The 19,345-nt window shown below is 50.9% G+C and overlaps 1 protein-coding gene across 1 annotated transcript in view; it reads left to right on the top strand.

The window, feature by feature from the left end:
• Positions 1-19,345, top strand: part of TMEM201 (transmembrane protein 201) — a 59,112-nt gene that overhangs the window by 21,392 nt on the left and 18,375 nt on the right. Inside the window, exons 4-6 of the mRNA XM_075018038.1 lie at positions 5,498-5,674; positions 6,517-6,905; positions 7,985-8,188. Of these exons, the coding sequence (XP_074874139.1) occupies positions 5,498-5,674; positions 6,517-6,905; positions 7,985-8,188 (770 nt within the window). The remainder of the gene's footprint in view (positions 1-5,497; positions 5,675-6,516; positions 6,906-7,984; positions 8,189-19,345) is intronic.

Below are 19,345 nucleotides of genomic sequence, written 5' to 3'. Positions count from 1 at the left end.
CCTGGAGTACCGTCTGCCGCTCTTCAGTGCACCCCAGAGCTTTGGAGGGAAAGACACGTGACAGCAGTGGCTCCAGTGAGTCCAAAGCATTGGGTTGGAGTCGGGGGGCTGGGATTGCCGAGGTGTGGGGGATTATATATCTAGATATGTATAATATATGGCTCTGCACTCTATCCACAGCTATCTGGCTCTTAGTCTCTAACTGCAAAAACAACAAGCAGCCCTGTGGCACCTTATAGACTAACAGATGTATTGGAGCACGAGCTTTCGTGGGCAAAGACCTGCTTCGTCAGATGCAAGGTCTTTGCCCACGAAAGCTCGTGCTCCAAAAAATCAGTTAGTCTGTAAAATGCCATGGGACTTCTCATTGATTTTGTGCATACAGACTGACCCGATGACCCCTCTGACACTAGTATTAAACTGGCTGGCCACCCAGAGCTAGGACCAATAGATGTTACTGTTTACACAGGGGTGGGGAGGGGGTCTTCATTTTTTCTCCCAATCTTCAGCTGGGTTCTCTGAATTTTAACTCATTTCTTGTTGTTTATACCCCTGTTCATTAGGCCAGTTCCTCTCCCTTCTCAGCATGTTACTATGCTCTTTGTCCCTCTCCCCTCTCTTAGCCGAGTGACGTTTGTATTTGTCTTTTACTCTTGAGTGCATCCCTCCAGCTTCCCAATAGCTTCTGCAGCTCTTTAAACTCCCGTGCTTTGCACGAGTTGCCTTTCATGCAAGGCTTTGCAGATGACCTTGTGCCCCAAAAAGTTGGTCAAGGTATTATTAGCTCAGCTGGAGGGTGGAATACTGCACAGTGACCTTGTGCAAAAAGGGCCTTGAAGACCTCTCTCCTCTCTGATTGGAACTGGCCAGGGGGATTGCAGATGGGAAGAACTGAATTAACAGAGCTAGATTATGACACGTAGAGGGTGGCCACATTGCCCTATGGCAAAAATGGGGCACCGGCGTCCAGGGATGGTGGCGGGGGCAGGGGGATGCTGTCTGTATCGGGGCTCCTTGGTGATGGGGGCTCCTGTTCCAGGGTGAGGCACCAGGGATGGGGGCTCTGCAGCCTCCAATGGGGAGGCACCAGGGGTGAAGGGGAGTGGAGGATGGGGGCTCCAGAACTCCCTGATGGTGGGAATGTTCCAAAGCCTCCTGGCAGGGGGGAGACAGGGAATGAAGCAGACATTCCCTCCCTGAGGTGGGGGAGGCCGGGGCATGAGGCAGCCCCCATGGAGGAGCTCCCTGGCAGCAGGAGCTGCCTCCCCCTAAGTGTAGGGCACCAGGGAGCAAGGCAGCCACCCCATTGTGGAGTTTGCTGGCAGTGGGGGCTGCTACCGTGGGGGGCCGGGGAATGGGGCAGCTGCCGCCCAGAGGAGCTCTCCTGCAGCAGGAGCTGCTGCCACAAGGTGCAGAGCTCCAGGGAACAGGGCAGCCCCCAGGGGAGGAGCTCCCTGGGAGGAGAGGCTGCCACCCCAAGACACAGGGTGCCAGGGAGCAGGAGCCCTGTAAAATATGGGACAATTTGCCCGTTTTCTTTAAGTTGGGATGCCTGCGAGCCAGCTTAAATAAAGGCCCTGTCCCGGGCAAAACAGGATGGATTGTCACCTTAGGCTGGGAAACTGGAGTTGCCTCCCCCAGCCGTGCAAAGATGGCTCTGGGGTGGTTTGGACTCCCAACCTTGAGTCCAACCTGCCAAACCCACAGAGGGAAGAGCGCCACCTACCGAACAGCCAACACCTTGCAAATGGGCTGAGTTTTCCCATCCAGATACTGGCTGGACCTCATCCCTGCTTGGGGTGTGACGGGCAGAAGACAACAGTTAGTTCTCAGACCACTGTATTTTTTTTTTTCCCCCCTACAGGGCTCAGCTGAGCTGCTCTGATCCTGCTACTGAGGTCTCCAAGGACAAGGCAGCCCAGCTGATGTTCCTCCTGGGAGGAGTAGGTTCATCTTTGTGCCTGCAGAGGACAATGAGGCTGCAGCTCTAGGAAACTCAGCTGCTGGGTGGGATGAGTGCTGTGTGCAGAGGAGAGGGTAGCAATCAGCTCCAGTGTGGGCTTCTCTCCCACAGCTTCTTATTTTAACTCTGTTCCTGCAAAGCATCTAAGGCAGCGTGTTCTCTTCCTCTGCCTTACTGCAGCAGGGGTGTGCTGGGCCTTGGGTTGAAATCCCAGGAGCTAGTTGGCTAGTTTTACTCGGGATAAGGCAAAACCTTCACTTTAGTCCATGTAATTGGAATGTGCTTATCCGGTGTCTCTGGGGGAGCAGATTTAAACCCGTGGATCGTGATTAAGCAGGGGGCCCTCTGGCAGTCTCGTGGTGTTTGGGTTTCTGTTGTGTCTCCATCTCACGCTGATTCTGTCCACTTGCTCCTGAAATAGCTGTTTTCACTTCCTCTGTAGCTGATTCACTTCTGCCTGTTGGTTCGCTGCTTCCATGGGGTCAACGTATAAGCTGCCGGCCCCGTCTTTATTCCTGTGTGAGCTGTGCCTCTTCCCTGCATGGAGATGCTGCGCCATAAAGTGATAAGCCTGCTGCAGCAGTGCAAACCCTCAGTGTATCTCCTGACGGGAGCCCAAGGCAACTCAGTCCAGGAGGGTGTGACCCCTTGGCTGTGCCTACACTTGCATTCCTCTTTTGAAAGAGGCTTGCAAATGAGGGACATCAAAAGTGCAAATGAGATGCAGATTTACATAGCTGGTGCCGCATTTGTGTGGTGTTCTTTTGAAAGAAGAAAAGGAGCGTAGATGCAGCTCTTCGAAAGTAAACCCCCATCGTTGAGAAAACCCTTCTTCTAGTGTGTTTTTAAATGGGAAGAAGGGTTCTTTTGGAGATAGTGTAGACACGGCTCTTTCTAAAGTAAAATCTATCTATGTAAATCTGCATCTCATTTGCATTTTTGATGTCCCTCGTTTGCATGCCTCTTTTGATTCAAATGTAGGCACAGCCCTTGTGCTATGACGTGGCAGTCCCGTGGTGTTTTTCACCTGTACAAAGGCCATGGAAGCATCATTACCCCCCACCCCCATCTTTTAGGCAGAGAGGTGAAGCAATGGGCTGATTGTAGCCAGCATGGGCAGGATTGGTGTCCCTAGCCTCTGTGTGTCAGAGGTTGCAAATTGGATGACGGGAGGAATCATTCTGGTGAGGACCTGTTCTCTTTGCTCCCCCTCGGCATCTGGCGGTGCCCACTGTTAGCAGATGGGTTGCTGGGGTAGATGGGCCTTTGGTCTGACCCAGTGTGGCTGCTCTTGTGTTCGAAGCCATGTAGTGTGTTACTGGCAGGGGCAGGGAGAGAAGGTGGGTTTCCTGGCTCTTTGTCTGCGTCTTTCCTTCCAGGCAATGCTGCTTCCAGAGATGCTGGGTCACTCTGCTCTCCCAAGGGCTCTGTCAGAGCGCTCTCATGCCCTGCTGTGCATGTCCTCAAGACCTGCTGCAGTGCAAGTCGGGCAGCCATTCGAGTTCCCTGCATATCTGTGTGATGACTGTCTTCCCCAGCGCTGCTCCTCCAGCTTAGCGAAGGGAGGCAGGGTCCGGAGGGGGCTGTCTGCCAGATTCTTACCCCTTCAAAGTACTCTCATCAGATGTAATTCTGTCTGTCACCAGTGCGCAGGCCAGAGACCTGCAGGGAGCTGCCCCTTTCCTCCTGTGGTAAATCAATATGCATCCTCCTCTGTATTAAACGCCTGCTCTGACCTGACCAACCAGTAAACAGCAGCAGCTGCCAGCCTCACTGCAGTGCAAACAAGGAGCATTGAAACTTCACCACAGCCTCATCCCAGTGCTGCGGGGCCCTGGGTGCAGCTGGGTTTCTAGTGCTCGGGCAACTGTCTGGGGAGGAAGCCATCAAATCAGGGGTGGGGAGGATTCTGGAGTGTTTCAAGTCTTTGCTACAAACGTTAACGAGGTGCCTTTTGGAACAGGGAGCTACCCTGTCTCTGGATGGTCGCTTGTTTGTGGAAGTGGCAAATAGCAAACAGGATGTAAAGTCAGAGGTGGTACCTCTGTCCTGGCAACATCTGTCCTTCAGCGTGATTTAGTTAGCTTCTCATGCGTGTGGCTGAGTTTCCCACGGTCCCGTAAAGTTTGTTTCCAGCCACCAGTCCTGGCTCTGTGTTCTGTGCTGTTATTTAGCTCTAAATTGCTCCTAAATGTTTTCTAAGAGCCCAGGAAGCAGTGGAAGCGTTGGTAATGCTGCCAGACAATATTGACCTTCCATGATCCGGCAAATTCTCTTCCCGCATCGGTCAGGTCCCAAGAGTGCCAGACGAGAGGTTCAAAAGGCAATAGCTTTGTCCCTTCCCACTCGGCCCTCTTCTTTGCCATGGGCCCCAAAACCAACTCGTTTTCTGCTTGTGACCTGCTTCCCATGTTTTGCATCCCTGGGGGCAGAGGTGCCCGTTTCCTTTGGACAGATCCCAGGGCCGTTGAGAAGTTTGGTCTGACTTGTTATTTGACAGTTGGCCTTTGATCCTGTTTCTTTCTCCCCTTTCCTCCCCACAGTCCTTCCAAAAATACGATGTGCAGACGCATGAGGATTTTTCTCTTACTAGAGGGAGAGCTCATCTGCCTCTATTCCAATGCCCAGCCTCAAGATTTCCCTGCAAGTCAGTGCTGGGAGTGGGGACAGATCAAGGAGCTGAGGACAGGAAGGTTCATGCTGGGGTGAGGGATTATCCAGGGCTCCTTCATGTCATTCTAACTGTAAAACAGGAGTTCTGCACTGCAGGGGACGGAAGGAAGGGGCTGGTAGGCAGCTCTGGGGAATGGAAGCCCCTGTTGGCTCTGAGAGCCAGGCAGGGTTAGATTTCTCCCATGCTGCTCCACCAGCTGCAAGGCTGAGATGAGAGCCCAGCCTGCAGGACCCATGAAAGCTCCCCTCTGGTGTAACAGGAGCCAGGTTTAGGAGAAAACTGACCTTCCAGTGCCATGGTGGGGATGGGGAGCCCCAACCAGCCCAGGAATGGAGGTGGTGTTGAAAGAGCCCTGGGACCTGCCATGATGAGCGACATCTCTGCTCCCGTGACCATGACGAATGGGCCCTTTGCGCAGGCTGGTTTGACAGCGGTTGATGATTTCTTGCACTGATCTGAGCAGGGAGGAAGGTGCTCCCATGGTGGCTGCTGAGCTTTGGCCAGGAGGGGAGAAGCAGCTTGGCTGGCTGGGTGGAAATCTCTGCAGGTGGGTACCAGCTGGGGCCCCTGATTGCAGATACGGGACACCTCTCCCCTAGGTGTGGCCCTGAGCTGATAAAATCAGCCAAGTCATGGCTGATGGTGTACCGCCAAAGACCACTGCGCCTTGGCTGTTCATGGCCAGCACGGCCTATCTCTCTCCAAGGCTGTATGTGGCTGAGAGGCGTCACCTGCCTGGCTTTAATCCCAGCTGACCTTCAGGAACTCAGGCCTGGTACCCGGGTGCTTGTTAGCATGGCAGTCTGGATCTGTGCGCTGGGGCGCTGTGCCTCTGATCTGCTCCCCTCTTCGCTCCCCAGGGTAAATACGATGAGGAGATCGAGGTATATAAGCACCACTTGGAGCAGACCTACAAGCTGTGCCGCCCGTGCCAGGCTGCCGTGGAATACTACATCAAGCACCAGAACCGGCAGCTCCGGGCGCTGCTGCTGAGCCACCACTTCAAACGCTGGGAGACCGACAAACCCTACATGCAGGTGGGTGATGGGGAGCATGGGGCAGTGAGCCAGGCACGTTGGCATCCGCCCCAGGAGTGGGGCGGGAAACGAGTGTCTGGCTCTGATGGTCTCAGTTTTCGAGCCTTCGTACCGGGGCGGGGGTTGAGGGGATCTCACGTTGGCTGTGAATCTAATGTCTGGTCTCAGGCCGAATTTGATGTGGCTGCTGTAACTAAACCAAGGGGTGAACAACTGAGTCAGCCGAGTCCTCTGTGGTTGCAGTCCCCTAACAGCCCATCTGCCGTGCTGCTGGTGCCCTTGACTTCTGCCCGGTCTCTCCCCTAATAATTCTCCCTCTTGAGCGCCGATTAGTTGGTCTCTAATCTTTGGCATTGGTTTTGTGCCAGGCTGGGAGATGGCTGCACTGTGAGCCACTTAGGTCGTGTTGGGATGATGCGAGGGATGCCCTCCAACTGGGAGGAGACGGGCAGGGACTTGGAAAAGAGCCAGAGGGATAGAGATGAGGAAGGCTGATATGAGGGAGGAGAGGGCAGAGGAAGTCGGAGGAGGTCGGGAAGAACAAGCTCCTCTGGCTGCATGGGAGCTGTGACGTGCTGGCGTGGAAGCGGTGGGAGTGATAACTTGAGGGGCCTGTCCTACAATCCCCTGCTCTTGCAGTCCTGGGCTCCCTCCCGCCACTCCACTAATACCCCTCACTCTTGGCCTACAGCCCCGTGCGATTCCAGCCCTGAAGTTACGCCCAGTGGCTCAGTAGGCCAGTTGGATGTAGAAGTGTTTGACTGGCACCCACCTGAGGATCCTCCCTCCCTCCCTCACTCACGCGTCTCGTGACCAGAGACCTTTCTCCTTCCTTTTTGCAGAGCTTTTGCTCGTCGTCGTCCTCCTCCATGACCACCCCGACTCAGGTGATAATTCTGCGGTTCATGACCTTCCTCAGCTGCGTGTTCCTTGTCCTGATGGCTTGGTGCGGGGCAGGTGACCCCTTCTCCCTCAAAGTCCCGGCCCCTGCTCCTGTGGAATCTGTCCCGACGGCCGTTGGGAATGGGACTGGTGCAAGCCCAGCCGCAGCCTCGGAGAATCGCACTCTCCTGGGAGTTACCGGCTGGTGGGAGCTGCTCCATCTGCTGCCAGAGCAAATGGTGATGAACTTGAGCATTGCTTGGACCTACGGGAGGAGCCATCAGATTGCAGTCGTCGTCCTCGGGCTGTTCACCTGCCTGTTAGCCATGCTCCTGGCTGGACGGATCAGGTGGGTCTGTGTTATGTGCCTATTGAAGGGCTTCTTGAGATCCAAACTGGGACTGATTCTCTGCGGCCTCTCAGCTGCATATGGGGGTGGGGGGGCTGGTTTTGTTCTGCCCTCTTGCTCCTGAGCTCAGCATGGGGCTGGGAATGTGGCAGTGTCTCATTACACTGGCCTCCTGTCCCCTTGCAGTGCCCACCACCTGTCCCCCAAGCCAGCAGAATCGGGAGGCCTGGATTCTAGTCCTGTCTCTAAGATGTTCAGGGTATGTCTACACAGCAAAGCTATTTTAAAATGACTCTGCGAGTGGTTGGCTTGTGTAAACGCTGTTTCAAAATAACTGAAATAGTGGTTGTCTTGTTTCGAAATCGGTAAACCTCATTCCATGAGGAATAACACCTGTTTGGAAATAAAGCTGCTGTGTCGACCTAGTATTTCGAATGAGGACCCCTGGAAGCACTCTACTCCGAAATAGGCTCTCTTGTGTGTGTGGATACCCTATTTCAGAATAAGTTTTGCTTATTTTGCGGCTTTCCTGTAGTGTGGACGTGTTATTCCAGAACATCTTATTTTGGACTTATAGCTCTGGAATAAGCTATTCTGGAATAACTCTGTAGTGTAGATGTAGCCTAAGTGAACTTTTATGTCTATAGTGAGGCCTTCCTGACTGTCAGATTTAAAAAGTCCCAGTGTATGTTGTTGGACAGTCTCTCATTTGGAGCTCAGGGTGGGAGCGAGGATTCTTGGGATGCTATGGAGGCTGCAGAGGATCCTCTAAAAGGATGTAGGTTGTAGGCGAGGCTGGGGGAGTTCTTGGGTGACCTTTTCATAATGATCACCCGAATTTCCAAGGGTTGCTCTGTAGTCTAGTGAACGGAGCAGTAATTTAGCAGGGCAGGGGGAAGCCCTGCTGATGATGACAGAACTTATTAGGAGGTGACCTATAGCCTGCTTCAGCCTGTTTGCCCCTGACTGCCATCTCCTCTGTTTCTCGTGCCACCAGAGCCGTGCCTGGCTGAGCTCTGGGTGGCTGGTTGGCAGGCCTGTTTGCTCTGATGCACAGCCTCGTTTTTTTGGCGTTCTAGGCTGCGGAGAATCGATGCCTTCGCCTCGGTCCTGTGGCTCTTGGTGACGGGTCTCTACTTGGCTGAGGAGTATCTCAAGGCGGACACACCCAGCTGGCTGGACACAGCCAAATTCAGCACCACCTCCCTGTGCTGTCTGGTGGGCTTCACTGCTGCAGTGGCCACGCGGAAGTCAACGGGCCAACGGAGGTACCGGCCCCGAAGGTCAGAGCCAGAGCAGTGACCCTGGGGGAAGGAGGAAAACAGGCGTGCGAACTCTGTGCAACTGGTGCTTCTCACTCCTCTTTATTTTTCCCTCTTTTTCTTTCTTTTTATTCCCCCCCTAGAAGTTCAGTGAAGACTTTTTCCTCTCTTTTTCCCCACTCTCGCTTCCCACCACGCCAGCAGCTCGTAGCATTTCTGCTGTCTCCGTTAGCCAAGGAAGCCGCTTCTGCCGCCTCCAGGCTCTCTCTTCCTGAAACCTCCGCCAGAGGTGCAAACGCCAACCCCTGCGCGACCCCAGAGCCAAATCTTCCACCAGCTGCTTCACAGACTGCTCCATAAATGCAGCCTCAGCCCCATTCTGCTCCACCAGCCAAAGAGATTCTGGCTTCTCCCGTCCTTCCGGCTCTGCTCACTGTGTGTCCATCCCTAGCTAGTCATGGAGGGATACTTTGCCCTGAGTCTCCCGAGGGCTATACCACCTTGTCTCCTAATGGTGCTGATCTTTTTAGTTTACACTAATGCGGGTGCATTCCTGGATTCATTTTAACATCTCTGTAGTTAGACTGCATGGCCATTCCTTCACCGGGAGGGGATGAGACGCGCTTGTTAAAGAACCATCTTCTCACCATCCATTGTGCAGTCTCACTTAACCGCATGTCCTTTTGCTGTGCTGTGGCGTCTGATCTGAATAGGGAGAATTCCTAAGGTGCTTTTTACTGGAACTTCCAATAACTTAAAAACCAGAGGTGCTTTTAGCTCAGGGTATCTTGACTGGTGCAATTCCTTCAGTCGTCTTAGAATTCTTGCTGAATTTCTGGGGTGATGGTGGGGTTTTCTGTTTTGATTTGTGGGTTTTGGTGTTTTTTAAGACAATCTAAACAGAAGCACAATTTTTATTTCTTTTTAAACCCTTCTCTTCTGCTCCTGTAGCCTTAGCAGTGGAGGAGGACGTGCTCAGTCACAAACAACAACTAGGAGGTGCTGTGCTGTGCTGTACAGTCTTCCAGCATACAGAAAACCATAAGCCTTACTCCATTCAGTGTTGTCTTTTGTATTCAAGACTTTGGAGTGCAGAACAGCTGGTGAGAGAGAGTGCCAGAGAGATGGAATCCGGGGTTGCTAATTGGGAGCAGGGGGCTGGACTCGATGACCTCTCAAGGTCCCTTCCAGTCCTAGCATTCTATGAAAACAGAACTGGATTAGGTGGTGGTAGCTAAAGGAAACATCCTTTTCGAGTTGAGGTAGTTGGCAGGTGGAAGAGGAGGTACCCGTGCCAAAAAAACAGCCCACAAAATGTGGTCTGCTGCATTCTCTCCTGCAGGGTGGCAATATAATCTTGAGAACCAAATGCTGAAGGCCGCTGGGGAGGGAGGAGCTTTCTCTTGGTCGAGTGTTTCCAGGAGGATGCTCAAATTGTTCCATCAAGTTAGATGGTGTGGGTTCCCCTGCATGTGGTTATGTAGGGTACTCTAGCGTGGGCGCCGGCCTCGCAGCAAAAAATGGGGTCTAAAAGGGAAACCGCAGGAGATTAAATGGTCTTCTGCTTTGGCCGTGTATTTGTTTGCTGAGCTGTCTCCTGTTGTACTGTGAATCAGAGGGGAGCTCCTGCTAGAAAGAACGTCTCTCTCTTGCCGGGGAAGTCCAAGGTGCTCCTTGGAATGAAAGAGACAATGAAACAGAAGGGAATATCTGAAAACTGGAGGGTTTTTGAAACAATTTGTATTTCTATGTAACTATTCACTGCGGTTCCACTTGTAACTGCTGTTCACCAAGACGACTGAGTTATAATGCCTTTCTGATCTGATGAAGTCTAAAGGGGGATGCAGGAAAAGCAAACAAAGCCAGCTGGCTGCTGCCTTGCAACCATACTCTGTCCTGTAAGAACAGTAATGTGGGTATAACATAAAAGAGTTGCTGTGTCAGCTGCTTATCTGTGTCTGGTGACTGTTGGGCACACAGGGCCTGTCTGTTAGTCTGAGATCTTTTGCTGATGTCTTCAGGTAACTTAACTGTCCAGATCCCTTCTTTATCCTCAAACACCCACTCTCTCCCCCACCACACGTTTGGGGAGTGTGAAAGATGCTGTCCTGGAGACTGAAGATCTGCTTATGCGCCATGATCCGGCCTTACTGTCTGCCTCACTCTGCTCTAAGCTGTAGAGTTGCCAGTCAAACCACAGAGGCTTGCTGTGAATGGCAGATGTCTGGCTGCCCAAAGGGGGCTGGGCTTGGGTCAGGGGGAAACACCGGTGCTGGGGAAAGGCTGTGATGTGGGGCAGCTCGTGCTAAGGGAACAGCCATTCCATTCCGGGAAACAGGGTCAGCAGCTCTTCCCAGGGCATCCGTTTCCAGACCCTGTAACGCCATCATGGGGGCTCACATGAGCCCTCAGGCTCTGTGGCTAGTTGTGCACCAAGTACCTGCTGGGAAGGCGCTTGCCTGTTGCTACAAGATGATTCTTGCCTGTTGGGAGCCTGTCGAAGGTTTGCGACGGGAACCCAGCCCGTTCCTGAGCCGCCATCTGCAGCAGCTGAACCCAGCCACGGCAGGGTGAAGGCCTCTTTGCTGCTGTCGCAAATTCACATTCCGCTGCTGCTGCAGTTTTCTGCAGGGTGGAAGTTCTTTTGCCCACCCATCCGTCCCTGTCCCCTGAGGGGCGTTCTCTTGTGTGCTGCTTCGATCTCCTCTTCTGCCCTGGAGCCTGCCGTGCCACCAGCAGGAGCAGAGCCAGCAGCTGAGGCTGTTGTGTCCAGTGCCACATCCCTGCAGGTCTCACTTCAGGAATCAGCCTGACTGACTCCCCAGCTGCCAAGGAGACACTTGGTGGCTGTTCCAGCAGCAGGCTCTTTGCGTGATCCGTTTTCTCCCTGGTACCCAGAGGTGCGGCAAGGTCGGTGTCGCTTGGCCCTCAGTCCCATTGCAGGCTCCTTGCCCTCTTGCTTCCTTTTGACAGTGGCCTTGTTTCTGTTTAGCTGCATCCTGCCTCTCGCCAGTGGGTCTCTGGAACCTTTTCTAAAGAAACTTACGCTGATGGCATCATGTCGTACTGTATCCAGCATGCTTGATTTCTATAGCTCTGTTTGGACGGCAGCTGCTAAGGTAGGGGTGGGTAGAATGCGTGGTAGACAGACGCCAGGAATAAGCAGCTGAGATAATCTGGTCATTCACAGTTTAAAGGTAGAATTGCTTGGTTGGGAGAGGCTTTCTTACCACTAGCTGGAAAGCATGTCATCAAACTGGAGTTAAATGACCAAAGGTAAGAGGAGTGTGAAACATATATGCCCTGATGATTTAACATCTTGGTGTATCAAGTACTCAGCTGTATTGGTGAATGCAGGGTGCATAGTCACAGAGAGGTAGCCAGGTTGGTCTGTATTGTCACTAAACAAAAAAGCAGTCCTGGATCACTTTAAAGACTAACAAAATAATTTATTAGGTGATGAGCTTTCGTGGGTCAGACCCAGAATTTTCCAGATGTGAAGAAGTGGGTCTGGCCCACGAAAGCTCATCACCTAATAAATTATTTTGTTAGTCTTTATAATGCTCCAGGGCTGCTTGCTTGTCTAGCCCAGGATGCGTTTAGCCAATTTTTCTGGATCCCTAAAAGGTTTCAAATCAAAACTTCCAAAGGCAAGACGAGCATCTGGAAAATACTGGGAACAGTTGTATTTTTGCTTTGGAGGTTGTCTTCAACACCTTGTCATGTTCCTTTTGCACTTCGGGGTGCCTGGCGGGTCTGTGCTGCTGCAGGTGGCTAGAGATAATCCATAGACGTTTCTCGTGTATGCGTGATTCCTTTTTTTAGAAACTGTGAAATTAAACTGGCAGTAATTGTCAGTCTTCTCGCGAGCCACTCTCTCTCCTGGCTTCCTTGTGCCAGGCTTGCCTAACTCACTGTAGGTCTCAGCTGAAGGATGCGTCTTTCGAGATGGAGGTTGATGTCCTAACTGTATCAGTCATACAGGAGCATTGGGTGAGTGGGCTTTTTATGTAGTTCAATCTGGTCGCAGGGTTCTCTCCTGCCGCAGCCTGACTGCTTGCGGATGCTTTGATTGTGTTTGGAACAGCAGTCGCCAAAGCTAATAAACAAACTATTCTGCTGCCTTTTCTTCGGGTCGTTCCTGAAGTACCCAAGTCAGAATGCCATCTGGGCTGTTCCCAGCCGTGTGCCAGACCAGGAATGGAGGTACTTAGCTCCCCTAATCTCCCTGCTGTGTCTCCTCTCAGCTGGACTGTGGATCAGGCAGCAAGGAAGCTTATGGTCTGTTTGGGGTTTTGTTTTGTTTTTTTTATGTAAGTTGCCAAAGCAGGGCTGTTGCATGAAGATTCCCAAAGCCTTGCAGGTCTGCCCACGCAAACGAAACCACGTGCCTGTACCTGGCAGCAGAGAAGTTCCCATATTCAAAACCTCCTGTCTCAAGTGCTCCAGGCTTCCGTCAGCCTCTTTGCTGTGGCTGAGCCAGAGGTGTGGCACACCAGCCGATCCACAGGCAGGAGGCAGATGCTGGCAAGGAAGGACTCTGCCTTCGTAGCATGAGGCTACAAACATGCCATGCTGCGGGGTGGTGAGAAATGGGGGCTGGCTTTGTGCATCAATCTACACCAAGGGTCAGCAACCCCTGGCACGGGTGCCAAGAGTGACACATGAGCCAGTTTTCATTGGCACATGAGGCAAGAGTCCAGCCCTGCCCCTCCTTCCCCCATGCAACCAGGAGCTTGCTCAAAGCCAGGCGGCCAGCGGATTAACAAAAGACCAGCTGATGCGACCGACTGCAGCAACCGTAAAGCTCTGCATCTGGGTTTATTTTTTAATGAAGCTGTTGTCAGTAGGACTATCGGTGACTTTAAAAAGTATCACCAGCGCTGGTACCCTGCATAGGTCAAAAGGTCAAATTTCGGCCTTCCACCTTGGAGGGGTTGCTGACCCCTGGTCGAAACGTAGCCTCCCTCTGCCATGCTCTGTGGGCTCTGTTCCTTCCGCAGTGAGCCATGCCAGTTCCCTTTGCTGGACTCCTACAGGGAAGAGGCCACATGTCTTTCCCTGCGTACACTATTTTCTACAACACTATGTGGCTCTACCTCCATTGGGGCTGAGCTGGCTGGTGTTAGAGTTCACAGGGCTCGTGGTTCTGTCCTCTTACCTACCAACGAGGTAGGTTGGCAGGGGATGAGAGGATACTTAAATGGTGCTTTATATTTCCAAGGTGCTTTGCTGACCCTGGCAGGGGTCACGGGAGAGCAGAGAATTTGCAGCAGAGAAACCCATTCAGCTGCTGGGCCTCTCCTTCTGCACCCTCCTTTGAGTCTTTGCATGTAAATTGATCTCCTTGGAGTTCTTACTTCAGTGTGTTTATATCCCGGCTTTCCCTTCCTATTAACCCTTTTTTTTCCCATCCTGGTAGAGATCTGTGCAGTGCGTTAGCTGGGGGTGCCCGATTGTTGGACCAAGGAGGGAAGTGTCACTTTTTTTGTTGCAGTGTTTTGTTTTCACTTGTACTCTTTTTGCTTTAAAACAAGCTAAAACTGTGTGATGCTAATAATAATCCTGTTAGACACAGCAGCAGATATGTGTGTGGCTGTAATAGAGAGGAATTATTTATGCTCTTATTATAATATATATTAATGTAATAGCTGGTGCCATTGCTCTGGCTTGTTTGACTCTATCGAGCGGGGAGGGGGGAGCTGGCTTAATTTGTAAGAGCTGCTTGGGACTGTCCAGCATCCAGCGCCCGCTGCTGGGGTGAAATGTGCAATGTATTGCCTATGGCTTTTGTGGTAGTAGCAGTTGTTCTCTAACGGGACAGTATTCAGTTCTGAAGGATACTTTACATCCCCCCTCACTCCAAGCAGCAATGAGAAGGTGTCGTAGGGAGAGATCACCTGCACCATCCCTCCCCCAAGAGGCCGTTCCAGCTTGACTCGGTTTTGTGAGTGTGGGGAGGAAGGACATGTAGGCACTGGGCAATGTTCTCTATAAGCTGAGTACTTGGGGCAGCCACCCAGGGGGATTCAGGTGCTGTCCAGCTGGTTAGCAGAGCGCCCGCAGCCAGCGGCGTGTGTTTCTACTGGTGGTACACATCTGCACATGCCTGAGTGCGCGTCAGACTTTGAGGGAGCCCTGATGCTGGCTCGCTGCCACAAGTGCACATGACATCCGGTGCTGCGGGTCAGGTGAGCAGCCAAAACTCTGCCGAAGATCGGTGCTCAGGAGCATAGCGAATGAACCTGAGGGCAAGCGGCTTTCTGGCCATGCTCCATCTCCCCTGTTTACGTTGTGCCCTGGTCCCCTACAACAGGGTGACTTCCAGAAAGGAATCCTCAGAGGTGGATCTTAGTGTGAAATACACAGGGATCACTTCAGCCACAGTGGAGGGAGCCTGAAAGTTGATTATATGTCTCTTTCCAGAAGGCAGAGCAGGCATAGGTGGGGGGGCGGCGGGGGAAGCAGATGATCTGGCCTTGACTGCATATTGTCTTGGTTTTTTTAATTTCCCCTTCTGTGCCAGTCCAGTTACCAGAATAAGTCCGGGCGGGCCCTGCAAGCTCATTCTAGCATTGATTGGTTCTATCTCCCTCAGGCCCAGGGCTAGAAAGTCAGCCAAGCTCTTGTTCTCCGTGCACGTGCAGAATAAATTTTATGTGCGTGAGGCATGTGTGGAGGTACACCATGGCAATAAACGCATGCTGCCTGGCTGTGGGTGTTCTGCTGATCCGCTGGATGGCACCGGAATCTCTCCTGGGTGGCCGCTCTAGCATTTGGCTTTCAGGGCACCCTGCAGGTTGTCCCTATAAATTTCACTTAGCATCAGAAAGGCACTCTTTGTGGGCCCCGCTTTGGATAGGGGCACGGCTTGGGCACAGCGTGGGAGGTGGCTCTTTCAGTCCTGCATACTGTCCCATATCGGGCAATGTTTTATTTAACCCGTATTTAAAAGTATCTGTACTGTAGAATTGTGGCTGATTGTCTGGTAACTTTAGAATCGCTGTAAACACTACGCAAAATACTAGATGATTGTTCGTGACATCGAGTTTTAAAATAAACGGCTTCAGGGCCCGGACTATTTCCAACACCAGTCTGACTCCAAAGCCTTTTTTTATCGCTTCGCCACTGCTGCTGGAGTGCTCCTAGCTGTGCTCACTGCACACAGGCAACGTGGAGCTCCACCGTCCTTAACCCCAGGGGCTCTCAGCTCTATCCTGCGTTGCTGGGTTTTTAGGGGCTGATGCAGCTGCTTCCTGCACAGTAATGACTGTTCTTCCTTCCTCTCTGTCCCTGTAAAGCTGCTTAGAGGAGCAGTCTGCTGTTCAGGCCTGGAAACCAGTTTCCATGGTAGGCTGTCAGCTTTAGCTGCTAAGCAGTGTGTGCCGAACCCACTCACTGTGGCTGAGGGGGAAGACGGTGCTGCTGGGCAGGCCCTGAGATGGGAGTTGTAGATGGGCAGGATTTTGTATACACTCAGTTGATTTAAAACAACCACAGGATTTAATTTTATTTTGAGTTAGTCAAACCAAGAGTTTTTTTCTTTTCCTGAACTCTCGTCCCCCGGGGTCATGGCAGGGGCCTGATGGTTTCATGGGCTCTCCTCAAATTATCTGGCTGCTCTTGTGCTTACGACAGTAAGCGCCCCCATTTCAAGATGGCGCGAAGGGAATAATTTCCCTCACAGCTTCCACTCTCTGGGAGACGAGCTCTCTGCCTTGGTGAGGTTCAGGGCCCAGGGAGGCTGTGGAACTGCCAGGCCTACAGGCAGAAAGCATGGGAGAAATCTATCCCAAACAGCTTGAATCCCCGTCGCAGACTCTGAAAGTGGCTGTAAAATCTTCCAGCTTCTCAAGTGAGAAGGCTTCAACAGCCCGTAAGCTGCACACACTGCCCCAGCACAGAGCAGACCTGTCCAGAATCGAACCCTTTTGCCTCAAACGTAATGAGCTGTGGCAGCAGGAGAAAGCAACCTAGCCAACCATGCATGAGGAGGATGGATTTCCTCTTCACTGCTCTGCCCGCTTTGTGCGTGGTGGGTATTCTCTGGGATGACTGACTTCCACTAATGCATTTTCTGGTTTCATTTCCATCTCAGTCTGGTTGTGCATGCCTCTTTCAGCTCTACAGATGGAGCTGGGATCTGGGGACGTGGGTTGCTTGGGTGTGTTCAACATAAAAGGGTAAATAAAACTAGAGTAGAGAAGTTGATATCTCGTTCTAAGACCCTCAGGAATCTAAGCAGAGGGAAGGCTTTGGTTAACTGATAAACTACTTGCCTCTATTAAAAGATGCATCTAGCCTGAGAACATTATTGTAAGGTTGGCTGATGCAGATCTTGTTGAGCCTGAGCAGTGAAACTAGTTGGATAGTCGAGCGTTTGTCCAGGAATTGTGGGTTGCTTTTATTCAGCGCTTGGCTCTGTCCTTTTGAAGCGCAGTGATATTTTAAAAATAACCTGCTTGTTGTAGACAAGTTTGTCTTATTACTGTGTTGTGTCCCTGTATCTTCCCTGTTACTCATGAGAAAGAACAGCATTTATGTCATTTGATTTAACGACATAGTCTTTTTAAATCACCATATAGCCAAGCACAAGATCAGGAAATTCTTGTATCTTCCCCCTTTTCTGTTTCCTATATTCTTGCAAGCTATTTCACTTTTCTGTGTCTCTGTTCCCACCTGTAGCGAGAGGAGTATTTTTCCTTTGGTAGGGATGTTGAAACTAGATTAATTAAATGTTCTGAGGTCCTCTGCTGGCAGCCATGACAAAACTCAAGTGTTTTGACTATCGACTTGTTAGTGTAACCACAGTCCTGCATCATTCTGCCCTGAAGTCAATTTATTAAAATCCTAGACTTGTGACATTCCAAGTAATGGGTCTGACGTATGCATATAGATTATTTTGTTGTCACCTCATTGCACTGTCTATCCCATTAATACTAATTGTATTGGCAGTTAGTCTCGCATCACCTTTTACTTTCTTGCTGTTTTTAACCATAATTTTTAAACCACTCTTGCAGTAGAAGATATGGGGCTATCTTGCATAAAATGAGGATAAAAACAGTTGCCTTATGACGTCTTTCAAAAATACAACTGAAAAATGCCACCATCAACTAAGTTTGTGCATGCTCCATGATTTCGGGTTTGGAGCCTTTTGTAAGCGTCGTTTTTCTATAGTTTCATTAAAGCAGAACTCTGTGTGCTCTGTAGACTGCTGCTGCGGTGCTCATCTGAGACACACACATCTATCCAGGGATTCTGGTGACCGTGGCTGTTTCAAAATTACCAGAGATAATGGAAGGGGGCAGAAATGGGAATACAGGCTGAACCTCTCTAGTCCAGCACTCTTGGGACCTGACCATGCTGAACGAGAGTTGGCTGGACCATGGGATGCCAACATTATATAGCACATTACTTACATTTCCACTGTTTACTGGGCACTTAGAATACATTTGGAGGGTAAATTACAGCTCAAGTACAGCAGAGAACGCTGAGAGTCAGGACTGGTGGCTGGAAACAAACTTCATGGGACCACAGGAAACTTGGCCACACCCTTGAGAAGTGGTCGTCTGGCTAACTGAAATCATACTGGGTTACAGCTGTTCCCGGAAGAAAGAGTTCTGGATTAGAGAGGTTCAACCTGTATGCCTGGCTTGTTTAAATTTGTCCGATTAGCCAGGCTATGAACCAATGCAAAAACAGCGTTGCCAATTGCTCAGTTTATTTGTATGGAGTAATCCAGTGGGTAAAACACTGGGGAAGTTGGCTTATCTTGCTTGATTTTAAAACAAAACAAGACGCAGGCCTGTGGGTGGCTTTCCCAGCTGTGGCACAGAATTCTAATGTGCAACTGAGAGCTTTATCTTGCAGTATTTTACCCTATTTGGTATGTCGGTCTTTAAATCTACATCTCCTCTTATGCTCTTAGGACTAGAGCACTGTACTCTAGCTCCCTCCTGAGACTTGACTGGAAGCTTTCTAAAATATGGGCGATCAGTGCTTTGGATCAGTCCTTCACAAACCTCAAGCTCCTGGCTGCCCAATCAGCACACAGCTGCAGCCCATGTGACATTCTCAGGGCCGTACTGGTAGCATATATGTTGTGAACACAGTCCGCATAACACAGAGAGAGCTGCATATTAGTCCAGAATGGTAAACAGGCTGAGACTCACTGCTCTGGATTATAGACAAACATTTAAATTTGCTACTTGTTCCACATTGGAGAACTGTGTATTTTCTTGTTTGCACCTGTCTCTGTGTGTCTCCATGAAGGTCAGAGAGGCTAATAAAGTGACGTGAGCCAATCAAGCAACGTGCAAACTCGGTGAGCACAATTCCCTCTGCTTAGCTCTGCTAGTGCACGTCAGTGGTGAACTGCAGCATCTAAGCCAGGTCTACACGACAGGGGAAAATCGGTTTAGGATACGCCACTCCAGCTACATGAATTGCATAGTTGGAGTCATTTGTATCTTAAATCGATTGTTTTTCCCGCCATCCCGCCCCAGTGGGAGGGTTGACTGATCAACGGTAGAGTCCTGATTGTTCAATTTAGCTTGGCCCCACCAGGCATGCTAAATCGAACCCCGGAGGATCAACCGCCACTGCGTTAATCTTCCGGTAAGTGTAGCTGTATTCCTAGAAGAAGAGTGGAGGAAGGATATGTCGGCATTAGCCTAGGACTTGGGAGAGATGAGTTCCTGCTCTTCCAGGCTGTGTATGCACCGTCAGGCAAGTTCCTTGGTATCTGTGCCTCACTGACCCATCTGCGCAATGAGTGGAGGAGAGTTATGGGGATAACGTGTTGTAGGTTATGCGGTGCTCAGATATTACGGTGCTTGGGGCCATAAAAGTAACTTGGTTAGAGAGCTGGCGAACGAACTAGGTGCTGGCGAACAAAAGTCCGTCACATTAATGTTCAGTATATTAATATGACCAGAGGTAAGATTTTTTTAACTCTGACCTCTAGAGATGGAGGTTAGTATGTTCACTATCCACCTCCCTTGAACATCATGGTAATCCCAAGCATATGCCATTGGTACTGTCTCTTTATGCACTTCATAAAACATCCTTGTTATCAACATCTGATCAAATTCTTAGCTGATCATTCAACCAGTGGAGTTACACCAATATACACCGGCGAAGAATCTGTCCCACCAACTGCTTTGAACCCCTTGCAGG

Source organism: Carettochelys insculpta, chromosome 23 (genome assembly GCF_033958435.1).
Source record: "Carettochelys insculpta isolate YL-2023 chromosome 23, ASM3395843v1, whole genome shotgun sequence".
NCBI classification, from domain to species: Eukaryota; Metazoa; Chordata; order Testudines; family Carettochelyidae; genus Carettochelys; species Carettochelys insculpta.
The sequence above is the reverse complement of the archived record's forward strand: the minus strand, read 5'-3'. Positions and strand labels throughout refer to the sequence as shown.